We start from the raw sequence: 13410 nt of genomic DNA on the forward strand, positions 1-13410 counted from the left end.
ATTTTCAAATAAGAAGATTAATTTTCTACCAAAAACTACCATTTTTCAACAGATTACATGAATTTTCAATGAAATAATTTAATTTAGGCCTAAAAAGGGCAATTTTTTACCATAAATGGAATCGTTAAATGTTCAGTTGACAACATTAATTTTTAGCAATAAAAAAAAGAATTTTTAACGAAATATTTCAATTTTCCACCAAACTTATGAATTCCTAACTAAAATGATGATGAATGAATAACTAATGAAAATTGCAACAGCAAGTTTTCCAAGAAAGGATATATTTTCAAATTAAATAATGAATGTTTAACTGGAATATTTAAATTTTCAACGAAAAAGATGAATTTTCAAACAAAAAATAAATTTTCAACCAAAAATGAAATAGATATATTTTCAGTAAAAAAAATTGATTTTCAACCAAACAGATGAGTTTTTAACTAAAATGGTGAATCTTTAACTGGATTAGTTGTATTTTAAACTAAATCTTTAACTGAAATAATGCACCTTGAATTGAAATAGTTGATTCTTCAACGAAATATTTGAATTTAGATCTAAAAAGGGCAATTTTTAACCATAAATTGAATCGTTAAATTTTCAGTTGCGAAAATTAATTTTTAACAACAAAATTTTGTTCAGAAAATAGTCCAATTTTCCATCAACGTTATGAATTTCTAACTAAAATAATGAATTGTTAATTAAAATGATGAATTTTTAACTGAAATAGTGGAATTTCAAAAAAAAAAGATACATTTTGAAATAAAATAATGAATGTTTAACTGGAATATTTAAATTTTTAATGAAAAGGATGAATTTTCAAACTAGAAGATAAATTTTCAACCAAAAATGGAAAAGATATATTTTCAGTTAAAAACAATTAATTTTCAACCAAACTGATGAAATTTTAACTAAATCTTCACCTGGAATGGTTGAATTTTAACCAAACAGGTGAATTTTAAACTAAAATAATGGACCTTGAACTAAAATAGTTGATTTTTTAACCAAATACATGAATTTTCAAACCGGAAAAATAATTTCTACCAACGAAGATGAATTTTAAACAAAATATGCACATGAATTTCCAAATCAATAGATAAATTGTTCATCCAAAATTTAACAGTAAAATTTTAAGTTAAAAAAACTAATGTTCAACCAAAGAGATGAATTTTAAACTAAAATTATGAAACTTTAAGAAAAACACAACTAAATTTCACAAACGAGTTTAGTTTTTAACCGGGTTATTAAATTGGTATTCCAAAAAGATTAATTCTAAATGAAAAATGTATTTGCTCATATTTCAATCAAAAAATATGAATTTTCGAAATAAGCGTTACTTTTTACTATAAAACATTTTTTTTTGTAAAATAGCAGAATAGTTCAATACAGCAATATAATGCTGCTTTTACAAATGAAGAATCATTGTTATTCAATTTTATATTGCTATTTAAATTGAATTAAAACAAAAAATTAAACACGCTCGCGCAAAAATTCCCTGACTTAAAACAAATCTGATATTTTCAGGTTCAATGAAATGAAAAAAAAATGCAACACTAAAGCTAAAAAAATTTCAACTTGAGGTCATAAAAACTGAGTTGCAAATAAAAGCAATCAAAGTGGAACTGTTAAATTTTGAACCTTTAAAATTGAAATTTAAAAGTTTTTAATTAAAAATTGTTATTTTTAAATGCTCAAAAATTTACGCATATAAAATTGAAGGTATATTAACATTTTTAAATATAAAAAAAATATAAATCCACGTTATGATTTTCAATGCTCTAAATAAAAAAATCAATCAATGATTTAAAATTTTTTTCAAAATTATATAATTTTAAGGAATTTTAAGCTGAAAACATCAAAAATTGAAAAATTTTAACTAAACACTTCTTAAATTATAAATTCAATTATTTTCTTTTCAAATAGTTTAAGCATCCTTGGAAAGCTTCAAAATGTTATTAAAAAATCTTGATGAATCTAGAAGTTGTTTTAAATTGGTTTTAAGTTTAAAATTATTTTGGAATTTTTTTCAGAACTTCTAAATATCTGTCAAAATGAATTGAATTTTGTCTACAATTTTCAAAAAATTCTGAAAATGTTAGAAAATTTCTTTGTAATTTGGATGTATAAATAACAATTGAACATTTACTATTTGTAGGGGAAATTTGAGTAATTTTAAGAGATATGTAGAAGTTTTGAAAGATTCAAACTTAATGTGAAACATTTTATTAAGATTCCTAGGAAAATTAAAAATAACTTTTCATTTTGAAAAATTATTTAAAGAGAATATTTAAAAAGGTTTTCAAAGATTTGAACAAAATTTTCAAAAAAGATTCTAGAAGATTTTAAGAAAAAATTTCTAAAATTTACATCATAATTTTTCATCTTTTTAAAACTCCTACATATCTCTTAAAATTACTCCAATTTTTTCTACAAATGTTCATTTGTAAATTATACATAAAAATTGAAAAATTTCACTTACAAATCAAGCATTTTTTATATACAACAATTAAAATCTTAAAAATTGAATATTTTAGACTGAAACAATATTTTTAATTTAATAAAATCCTTTTATTAAGAATAAATTATGAAGTTATTTTTTAGTTGAAAATAGTTTATAAACTTTCAGTCACATATCGTTTTTGTTCATTTTTTATTACTTAAAGTACAGATAAATTAACAAAAAAAGATTTATTTATTAAATAAAAATGTTTTTTATCCAAAATTTTCAAAATCAAAGGCTTTTATTTTTATTTGTTCCAGTCTTTAAGAAAGCATCTAAAAATTCTTTAAATTAAAAATGTAAGCTAAGAAATAAAAATTTTAAATGGAAAATTTTTAGAGTAATAAAATTTTGAATTACGCATTGCAAGCTAAATAATAGCATAATTGAAAAGCATAACAATTCCGCTAATTATTTAAAAACTGTTGAAAACGAACGTGGACAGATTTGTCTTCTACAAATTTTTAAAATTCCCGGAAAAAAAATGCACTGCAATTTCCCGGTCCAGCGGCCACCCTGAATAACGAAAACTAGTCATTTTTTCTCGATTCGACGCTGTTGCTGGATATTGTAGTTGAATTTTTGGTATTTTAAGAGTAAACTTACCGAGACTTTCTTGAGCTTATCGTCCGTACTTTTTAGCTTGTCCTTATAAGATCTGAGATCATCAGACAAATCCTTGATAGTGCTGGACTGCTTGCCGGACTTTTCGCTAATGGCAGTGAGTTCGTGTTGTATTTCCAGCATTCGGGTCTCCGTGTCAACGCGAGCATTTTCCGATCTTTTCAGTTGATTGACTAGTTTTTCGACATCGAGAAGTGATCCTTTATACACAATAAAACCATCTGGAACGGTTTGACCCTCATCATTCGAGGAGCTGTTTTCTCGTCTAGCTCTCTTGGAGGCTGGTCCACTTCCCATGAATATAGGTAGTAGTTTTTTGTTGCCTAGAAAAAAATGATGAACATGAAAATAAATGTTTATACGACATATGAGAATGAATTTTAATTTCAAAAAAAGTAATCAAACTAACCCATGGCAAGAGATTGCAATATTTGTTCTTCGTCTTCCGTGCTATCGGAACAATCCACTTTCTCGGTCTCTTTTTCATCCTTCTTGCCGTCTTTGACGTCCTCATCCTTTGTCTTGTCTGTCAATTTTCGATAATGCAATGAATCTCTAGTGACGACCTTCTGCACCAGTTTACGGACTTGGGCTCGGGAAAGATTCAATCCGAGAGTATAGATAAGTTCCTCGATATCTTTATCGAAAATATAACCGCAGTGAGTTTGATCAAAGTAGACAAAGGACAAAAGTAAGTAAGGATCGTGGGTATAGAGTTTAGCCTTCTTCTTCCTTCCATCCTTGTCTTTGTCTTTCTTTCCATCCTTGGAATCGTCGTCCTAAAACAATCATTTCCTTCTTCTAATAACACATTCAAATTTAAACACAGATAACTAACCCAAACTGCTCACAAAATAGGGAAAATAGGATGATTTAAAAAAAGCAGGAATAACATGGGGCTTAAACTTTTAAATGCATATAATATTCTACGAATAAAATTAATTTTATACCTAAAAATATAATTTTTTTTACCAAAAAGATGAATTTTTTAATAAACAGTTGAACTTTTATCCAAATAGTTCAATCTTCAAGCCAAAAAAGAACTTTTTCGAAGACAGTTGAATTAGGCACAACAAAATTTATTTTTAATCAAGAAAGATAATTTTGCAACCCAAAAAGATGCTCTTTCAACCAAATGGTCGAATCTTCCAAAGATAAATATTCAACCAAAAATTGTTAAATTTTCAAGTCAAAAAGATGAATCTTCCACTATTTGAATTTCCAACCCAAAAAGATGCATTTTCAATCAAATGGTCGAATCTTCCAACGAAAAAGATTAAAATTCACCCAAAAACAGTTAAATTCTCTAGCCAAAAAATTAATTTTTTAGAAGACATTTGAAAAATGACTCTTCAGCCATAAAAATGAATTTGCCATTCAAAAGGATGAATTTGTAATAAAAGAGTTAAATTTTCGACCAAAATAGATGACTTCATTAAAGTATTGGAATTTTTAACGTAAAAAGATGCATTTTCGACCAAATAATCGAATCTTCTAACCAAAAATAATCAAATTTAACCAAAAGTAGTTGAATTTTAAATAAAAAAATAATCAATTTTTAGAAGACAGTTGAAAGATGACTTTTCTACCAAGAGACCGATTTTTAACCAAAAACAGTGAAATTCTCAAGCCAAAAATCCGAATTTTTTAGAAGACAGTTGAAAAATGACTCTTCAGCCATGAAAACTAAATTTGCCATCCAAAAGGATGAATTCTTAATAAAATAAATAAATTTTCAATTAAAATCGACGACTTAATTAAAGTATCTAAATTTACAACGTGAAAAGATGCATTTTCAACCAAACGGTCGAATCTTCTGAAAAAAAAATTCAATTTGAAATAGTTGAATTTTCAAGTCAAAAAAATGATTTTTTTAGATGACAGTTGAAAGAAACCAATTTTCACAAAAAAAAGTTAAATTCTCAAGCCAAAAATCCATGAAAAATGAATTTGCCATAAAAAAGGAAGCATTTTTTAACAAAACAGTTGAACTTTCGACCAAAAAAGACAACTTTATCAAAGTAGTTGGATTTTTAGCCTTAAAGGTTGCATTTTCAACTAAATGGTCGAATTTTCACAGGAAAATTAATAAAATTCAACTAAAAGCGGTTAAATTTTCAAACCAAAAAGAAGAATTTTTCCGAAGACAATTGATAGATGAATTTCCTACCAAAATAAGAAATGTCTCACTAGCTGAATTAAATGAAAACAAAAAGAATTTTTGACAAAATAGTTGAATTCTCAACCAGAAAGATTAATTTTCAACAAACAAGTTATACTTTTTAATCCAAAAGACGATTTTTCATCGAATTACATTAATTTTCTTCAAATAGTTGTATTTTCAACTTGAGAAGCATAAATGCCCAACCTAATTTTGAATAGTTAAATTTTCAGATAAAAAAATATTTTTTAACCCTCAAACGGTACACTCCAACGCAGCATACGTAAGTGGTACACTGGGGCGAATTGGGCTGTTTTCAATTTTAATATTAATTATTGAATATATTGAAAATATAATAAACTAGCATATATCACCCATATTTTACATATATATTTAATACGTGTGTTGAAAATGCGCTGCAGCTATGTTTGCGTAAATTCCAACAAAATGAAAAAACGTTGGGTGCGAATTCGCACCAGTATACCGTTTGAGAGTTAACAAAACAAAAACAAAAGTTGAATTTTTAACTATAATTCTCGACCAAAACCCAAACGTTTATCGAAGGTCCCTAAGAATATACAAAAAAATAACTTACCTCAGACTCTTCATCATCTTCCTCTTCGTCGTCTTCATTTTTCTCTTTTTCCTTATCATCGGTTTTACTTCTCGCTTCTTTGTCTTCTTTCTTGTCCTTACTTCCTTCCCTCTTTTTGTCGTCTTTTTTTATCTTCTTATCATCATCCTTCTTCTTTTCGTCCTTCTTATCCTTCTTCTTGTCCTCTTCTTTCTCCTTTGGCTTCTCGGGAAGGCTGCACAATGATCGGTAAATACGAAAACCAAAGTCTCGCATTAGCATCTCATTGAAGAGTTCAGCAAAGAGAGAAACCTCGAACGAATGTTCCTACACAGGAAAAAAAAATATATTTACCTCATTTATTCCCGCTTCAAACTGTATCGAATCGAATAAAAATGAGCATGATTTATTCACCTTTGTGTCTTCTGGCCTGTAGTCCAGAAGGACACTGAGGGACATGACCGTGCAGTCAAATTTTCCGCTTTTCGCCGTCTTGGATGGATGGACGATAATATGTGGTGGTTCAGGAAGATTGTACCTCTTTTCGAGTAGAGCACGTTCTCGTTCGTACATCTTTTTCTTATCTTCATCATGCTAAACGATTGAAAAACATTAATACCTTTAAGGCTAATAGCATTACAATTTTCAGCTCACAACTTACCTCTTTGCTGTCCTTGGACTTTTTCTCGTCTTTTGTTTCTTCTTTTGGAGAGGGAGAACTTTCTTTCTCGTTTTCTTCAACCTCGTCCTGTCGGCCCTCCTCTTTTGCTTGTTCCGACTTGATCGCTTTTGACAGCCTTGCGACCAACTGTGACTTGATACCCTTGGAACTGAGATGCCGGGCTACCAGTTCTTGTCGCAATTCATTCACCTAGAAAAATTGAAGAACATGATTATTAAAAATATTTTTATTTAGTAAAAAAGAGCAATTCAGACTTCATAGTCGAAAATGGTCTCAAAACAGGGCACGGTATGCCTGAAGGAACTTTAATTGGGGTTGACAAGAGAGGTCTTATATTATTTTTGGGTTTTGTTCTAAAACGCTTCAGAAACAATTTCCAAGAAAAATTAAAATCATTCTTTGAGCCTTCTTTTATTTTTGCTTTTTTTTAATGTCAATTTTTTAATTAATTTGAAAAAATGGATTTATTTTCGAAATAAGTTATGTTTAAAGTACAAAAATGATATTTAATATTCCTTTAATATAAATCTTGTATAATAAGTGTATTTTTACATAATTTTTAATGTACTATTATATTATAATAAATATAATTTTTGTAATTCAAACCACACTGTAAAAAAGATTTATGTAAAATTACAAAGTTTCGGAAAATTAAATATTGTATCACTGTAAATATCACACACTGCACTGTGTGATTTTACAAAAGTGTGTGAAATTACATCCTCTAGCGATGCAAATAAAAGGACCCTCGAACAGTAGTGTAATATTACACACTCGATAAAAATAAAATTACACATTCCCTCGTACGAACTTTACATTCAGACGGGAAAATTCAGTTTCAGCGTGTAAAAATACCATGCATCGGTAAAATCATTTTCCTGTGATTGAAAATTGCATCGAGATTTTTAATTTGATCAAAGATCTTTAATTTTACCCTGGCGGAAACTGTAAAAAATTTTATTTATAATTAATTTAAAATTTAGAATAATTAATCAAATAATGTGTGAATACGAAAGCGTCTCTCGTGTTCGTTGTTTATCGATGCCTTCATCCTTCATTTGTGGAGCATTTTTATTTTTAATGCGAGGAAATTGACAGATATGTTTAACTTTTTTGACAGCTTTCACACAAAGTAGACCGAATCCGGGCAATTCCTATTTTGCCTTTTACATTTTCTGCTATTGGAACGGAAAAAATGCGGTTATTCAAAACGTATATTTCATATTTTTTTACGGAATATTTAAACATCAAAAAAACACCCATAGTATCTTATGTGTTTTAGGTAAGTGGTAACGTGTCCGGTTTGTGGTTCTTCAATCTCCATGAAATTGTACGAAGTTTGAGCTTTCGAGTGTTCGAAACCTGTCGCCCTGATAAATTTTATTTTATTCTTTCACATAATGAATTTTACATTTTCGAATGTCAAATTATCGGCCGAATTGAAATATCACAACAGATTCGTAAAGTTACTCCGATACGCGAGGGTCCTTATATTTACATCCACCAGAGATGTAAAATTCAATAGATTTTTTTTACAGTGGCATGTATACAATCAATATGGAATTATTTCAAAAGTCAGCTAGGGTCACTTAGACCCCATGTGAGTAATATGTCATTATTCAGAGGAATAAGTGATGAGGGTTAAGAAGAATAAAAAATATCATTTTTGTACTTTAAACATAACTTATTTCAAAAATAAATCCTTTTTTTTCAAATTACTTTAAAAAATCACATAAAACAATACAAAATAAAAAACGGCTCTAAGAATTATTTTAATTTTTCTTGAAAATTGTTTCTGAAGCATTCTAGAACGAAAACCAAAAATAATATAAGACCTCTCTTGTCACCCCCATTTAAATTTCGTCAGGCTCACCGTAAGGAGAAATAGAGCAATTTGTTACGAAAATGAGGAATAATAGGTGACTTATTGCTTTCAAATAAAATAAATAAAATCTAGGCATATATAGGAAATTTCAACAAAAAACTTATTTTTCAAACAAGATGAATTTAAAAAAAAAAGACTGGAATTTTCAACAAAAAAGATTAAACTTGAACAAAAAACAGTTGCAGTTTTAACGATGTAGTTGAATATTTCAGCCAAAAAGATTAATTTCTTACAAGACTGTTAAATTTACAATCGAGAACTTTTTTACCACAAAAAAATTAAATTTCAATTCAAAAGAACGAGTTTTCTATCCATAGTCGAATTTTCAACAAAACAGTTGAATTTGCGATAAAAAAGATGTCTTTCTAACAAAATATTTGAATTTTAAACAAAATAATTAAATTCTCAACAAAATAGTAGAATGTTGAACTTTTCTATAAAGATATGAATTCTCAATCCAAAAGGACGAATTTTGTACTTAAAAAGGCGAATTCTTAACAATTTTTAAAAGTAGCACTTTTAATAAAAAAAAGATATTTCTACCAAGACATGAATCAAAAAATCAAATATAGAATTTACAATAAAAGAGCAACATGAAGAGAAAATAAATTCAACCAAATCGATGAATTTTCTATCCAAAAACGCAAATTTTAAACCGAAAATACGACTATTGGACCAAAAAGTTCATCTTCAAACAAATAGGTAGTTACATGTTTTACCAAACTAATAGAATCTATAACACAAAAAGCAGAATTAAAAAAAAAACAATTTAATTTTTAAGCGAAAAGTACGAATTTTCTACAAAGCACTACAAAGCACTTTCAACCCAACAATATGAATTACTAACGAAAAAGTTAATTTTCAACCAAACAGTTAAATTTTCAACTAAAAACGATCTATTTTGAACCAAACATAGAATAGTTCAATTTTCTATCTGATAAAATGAATTTTTAACCAAATTTGTTCAACTTTCAACTAAGTAGTTGAATCTTCAATTAAGACGGTTAATTTTTTATAATACAATATGAAGTTTACACCAAAAATGGAGTAGCTAAATTTTTAGCTAAAAAATTAATTTTCAACAAAATAGTTAAATTCTTAATCAATAAAGTGAATTTTTCAAAAAGTATTTCATCTTTTAATCAAGTTCTCAACCAAAGATGTGACAGTTGATTTTTAAACTGAAAACTATCAATTTTCATCCAAAAATTGAATAATTACATTTTCAGTTAAAAACATTACTTTTCGACCAAAAAAGTGAATTTTCAAGAAAGTAATTAGATTTTCTATCTAATTAAATTAAGTTTTAACAATTAGTTTAACATTCAACCAAATAATTCAATTTTCGATAAAAATAACTTCAACAAAATTATTAAATTTTCCACTGAATAGTGGAATTTTTAGCAAAAAGAGATGAGTTCTCTACCATACATATAATAATAACTTACAATCAAGTTCTCGATCAAAGATGTGATTGTTGAATTTTAAACTGAAAACTCGAAATTTTCAGCACAAAATAGAATAATTAAATTTTTAGTTAAGGCAAAAAACAAAACAAAAACTAATTTTCAACAAAATATTTAAATTTTCTATCTAATGAAATTAATTTTAAACCTAATATGTTCAGCTTTCAACTAAGTAGTTGAGTTTTCTATCATAAAGGTTAATTTTCTACAATAAAAGACGAATTTTATACCAAACATGGGATAATTAAATTATCAGCTAAAATTTTTTTCACAAAAATAGTTAAATATTTATCCAATAAAGTGAATTTGTAATAAAGTATTTCAACCAAAAAAAATGAATTTTCAATAAAATATTTAAATTTTCTATTTAACCAAATAGTTCAACCTTCGATAAATACCTTCGAAAAATAACTTTAACAAAATAATTAAATTTTCCACTAACTAGAAGAATTTTTAGCAAAAAGAGATGAATTCTCTACCAAACATATAATAATAACTTTCAATCAAATTCTCGACCAAATATGTGATTGTTGAATTTTTAACTGAAATCTATACATTTTCAGGAAAAATGGAATAATTAAATTTTTAGTTAAGAACATTATATTTCGAAACAAAACAAAAACTAATTTTCAACAAAATCTTTAGATTTTCTATCTAATGAAATTAATTTTTAACCTAATTTGTTCAACTCTCAATTAAGTAGTTGAATTTTCAATCAGGAAGGTTAATTTTCTACAATAAAAGACGAATTTTATATCACAAATGGAATATTTAAATTTTCAGCTAAAAAATTAATTTTCAAGAAAGTGAATTTTTAACGAAGAATTTCAATTAAGTTTTTGACCAAAAATGTAATAATTGAATTTTTCTCTGAAAACTCTCAATTTTCAGCCAAAAATGGAATAATTAAATTTTCAGCTAAGAACGTTATTTAAAAAAAAAACATAATAATTTAATTTTCCATATATTAAAATTATTTTTTAACCAAATTTGTTCAACTTTCAACTAAGTAGTTGATTTTTCTTTCATAAAGGTTACTTTCCTACAATTAAAGACGAATTTTATACCAAACATGGAATAGTTAAATTGTCAGCTAAAAATTAAAAAAAAAACAGTTAAATATTTATCCAATAAAGTGAATTTGTAACAAAGTATTTCAAAAATTTTTCAACAAAAAAAAGCGAATTTTGAACAAAATATTAAAATTTTTTATCTAATAAAATGAATTTTTAAAAATTAGTTCAACATTTAACAACTAAAAATATTTGGATTTTCTTATTGCATTCTCAAAATTGAATTCGCCTTTGAGCGAAGAAAAAAAGAGGAAAAGCGTAAGTTTCTTGAAAACAAAGGAAAAAGAGGAATTCTTAAAAAAAGAGATAACAAAAGAGAAAGAGTGTGAAGTCTGGTAATTTAATATGAACTGAAAGACTTACATTCATGGACTTGGTATCCAATTCAGAATAGTGAGTGGGGTCTTTCTTTTCCGGAAGGTTTTCGTCCTGTAATAAGAAAGAATACGTCAGCGCAGTTGTAGTAATAAGCCTGCTGAAATACTACAAAAAACAGAAGCAGCCCTTATAGCCGAACGAAACCACTCCCTCTTCATTCTTTCACCACACTCTCGCAACATTATGAAAAACGTGTTTCTTCATTCACGATGACCTCTAGTACGATTCAAGAAACTGCTAGACTCTCTTAGTGTCCTGGCTCTGGTGTCGGTGTGGTAGGTAACGGGTAAGCGATATTAATAATGTAATAGTATATAGAAAAGAAAATAGAATGCGGGTTTTTAATGACTTCTCAATTCAAGTTGGAGGTTACAGGAGGGGAAATGGCTCAGCTGCGATCTTCTCCGAGTTTTGCTTATTAAATGAATCAGATTGCCAATGGCTCAGAGGGTATCTGGCGTAGTTGTCCATCGATCTTTACTCGATATTTTACAGACCAGACACAATTTAGCAGGGTTTATTAACAACCACAAAAAATAAATTTACCCGAAAAGGACTACTGGAAAATAGTATTTGCTTTAAAAATTTCAGATCGAGATCGGATAGATAGAAACAACAAAAAAAAAAGAGAGAACAATGAACTGTACAATCAGGGAATGCTGCAAATCTGACAAATATCCGATTGTCAGAGTGAGAAAACTTTGCAAGTGTAAAAAAAAAGGATTGTGAAAGACAGAAAGTCTTTTGGAAAGCAGTTGGATCGATGGTCAAGTATAGCCTAATGAAAAATCAGTTTAGTAATGGGACAACAGCTGCACAATTTAATAATAGTGATAATAAAAAATTTAAAAGTAATATGGGATGATGTGGGCAGTGCCTTTTGATCAGCGACGGCAGCCTCATCAGTGTCATTGGCAGCATCCGAATCGTCGAGGTTAGAGGCAGCACGCAGCAGCTTTCGCTCCAGTTGTTTCTTATAGTTGAGATGCAGCCCGTCCCATTCCAGTCTAGTTGGTACGCATCGCCAAACATCTGGGAGAAATAGTATGACGGTTTCAACGCGAGACGGCACCACTCGCCCCGACTTGTGGGTCGTTTCAGCACGTCTGTAGTAGAGCTCCAGGAAGCGGTACCTGTGCCGCAAGGAAAAACAATACCCAAACGTCAACTGAGGTTAATGCCGGTTAGCGTTACCTTAAATTCTAAAGTTTGCTCGTTAAGCCCACGCTCTGCGCACAAAAGTCACGCTCGTAACATACATTTTATGATTATAATTATTATTATGATTATTATTATTATTCAAAAGAATATCAAAAGAAATTAAAATATGAAAATTGGAACAATGGAACAATCGCCCGATACTCTGCTCAAGTAAGGAAGTACTTCCTGTACCAAGATCCAGGTTCTGGTTTCCTTGTCGCTCTCTTGCACGGAAAACGAATACATACCTCCTTCGAAGAACTCAAGCTATAATCTTAGTCTATCAATTCAAAATTTATGTTAGGTTCTGCGGTTCTTTCTATCTCAATTAGAGTTCTAAAAGATTCGAGAATTTCTAGTCGCGGAATATTTTTGAGAATATGTGGAGAATTCAGGCCTCACAGTCCCTATGGGATCAAATATAGGCACCAAAGGGTACTTTTTGCCACAGCCATAGTGTACTATTTTTGCGCACAAAGGGTAAAAAATTCAGAATAAGTTCTCAAGAGCTCATCGCAATTTAATTTAAATTAAAAAACTTCCAAATTATTTCGGTTAAATTAAAATTAATTGAAAATAATTTTAAAATATGTTAAAAAAACTTCATTGAATTCAGCAACTTTGAAGTGACCTTAGGAAAATTCAAGGTGAAGTTAAAAGACTGCAGGATCAATTAAATAAAAACTTAAATTAAAAAAAATCCATTGAATTAAGTAGGATTATGTAAATGTCGAATAATTCAAATGAATTTAAAAAAATCAAGAGAATTCCAAAGAATTAAAAACAATTCAGGGTAAGTTATTAATAATTTATGATGAATTCCAAAAAATGATTTCAATTATCTTCAAATTTTTGAAATCCTACTAATTTGTA

At 28.3% G+C, this 13410-nt stretch overlaps 1 protein-coding gene across 3 annotated transcripts in view; it reads right to left on the bottom strand.

Annotated features, from left to right (window-relative positions):
* The window catches only part of LOC117181682 (cell division cycle and apoptosis regulator protein 1-like), a 33926-nt gene that overhangs the window by 2000 nt on the left and 18516 nt on the right, over positions 1-13410 (bottom strand). For all 3 annotated transcript variants that reach the window (XM_033374599.1, XM_033374600.1, XM_033374598.1), the window contains exons 8-14: positions 12215-12470; positions 11323-11388; positions 6515-6724; positions 6268-6447; positions 5875-6180; positions 3528-3897; positions 3101-3441 (exon numbers count right to left, since the gene is read on the bottom strand). In XM_033374599.1, coding sequence (XP_033230490.1) covers positions 3101-3441; positions 3528-3897; positions 5875-6180; positions 6268-6447; positions 6515-6724; positions 11323-11388; positions 12215-12470 — 1729 coding nt within the window. The remainder of the gene's footprint in view (positions 1-3100; positions 3442-3527; positions 3898-5874; positions 6181-6267; positions 6448-6514; positions 6725-11322; positions 11389-12214; positions 12471-13410) is intronic.

The sequence above is a fragment of the Belonocnema kinseyi genome, chromosome 10 (genome assembly GCF_010883055.1).
Source record: "Belonocnema kinseyi isolate 2016_QV_RU_SX_M_011 chromosome 10, B_treatae_v1, whole genome shotgun sequence".
NCBI lineage: Eukaryota > Metazoa > Arthropoda > Insecta > Hymenoptera > Cynipidae > Belonocnema > Belonocnema kinseyi.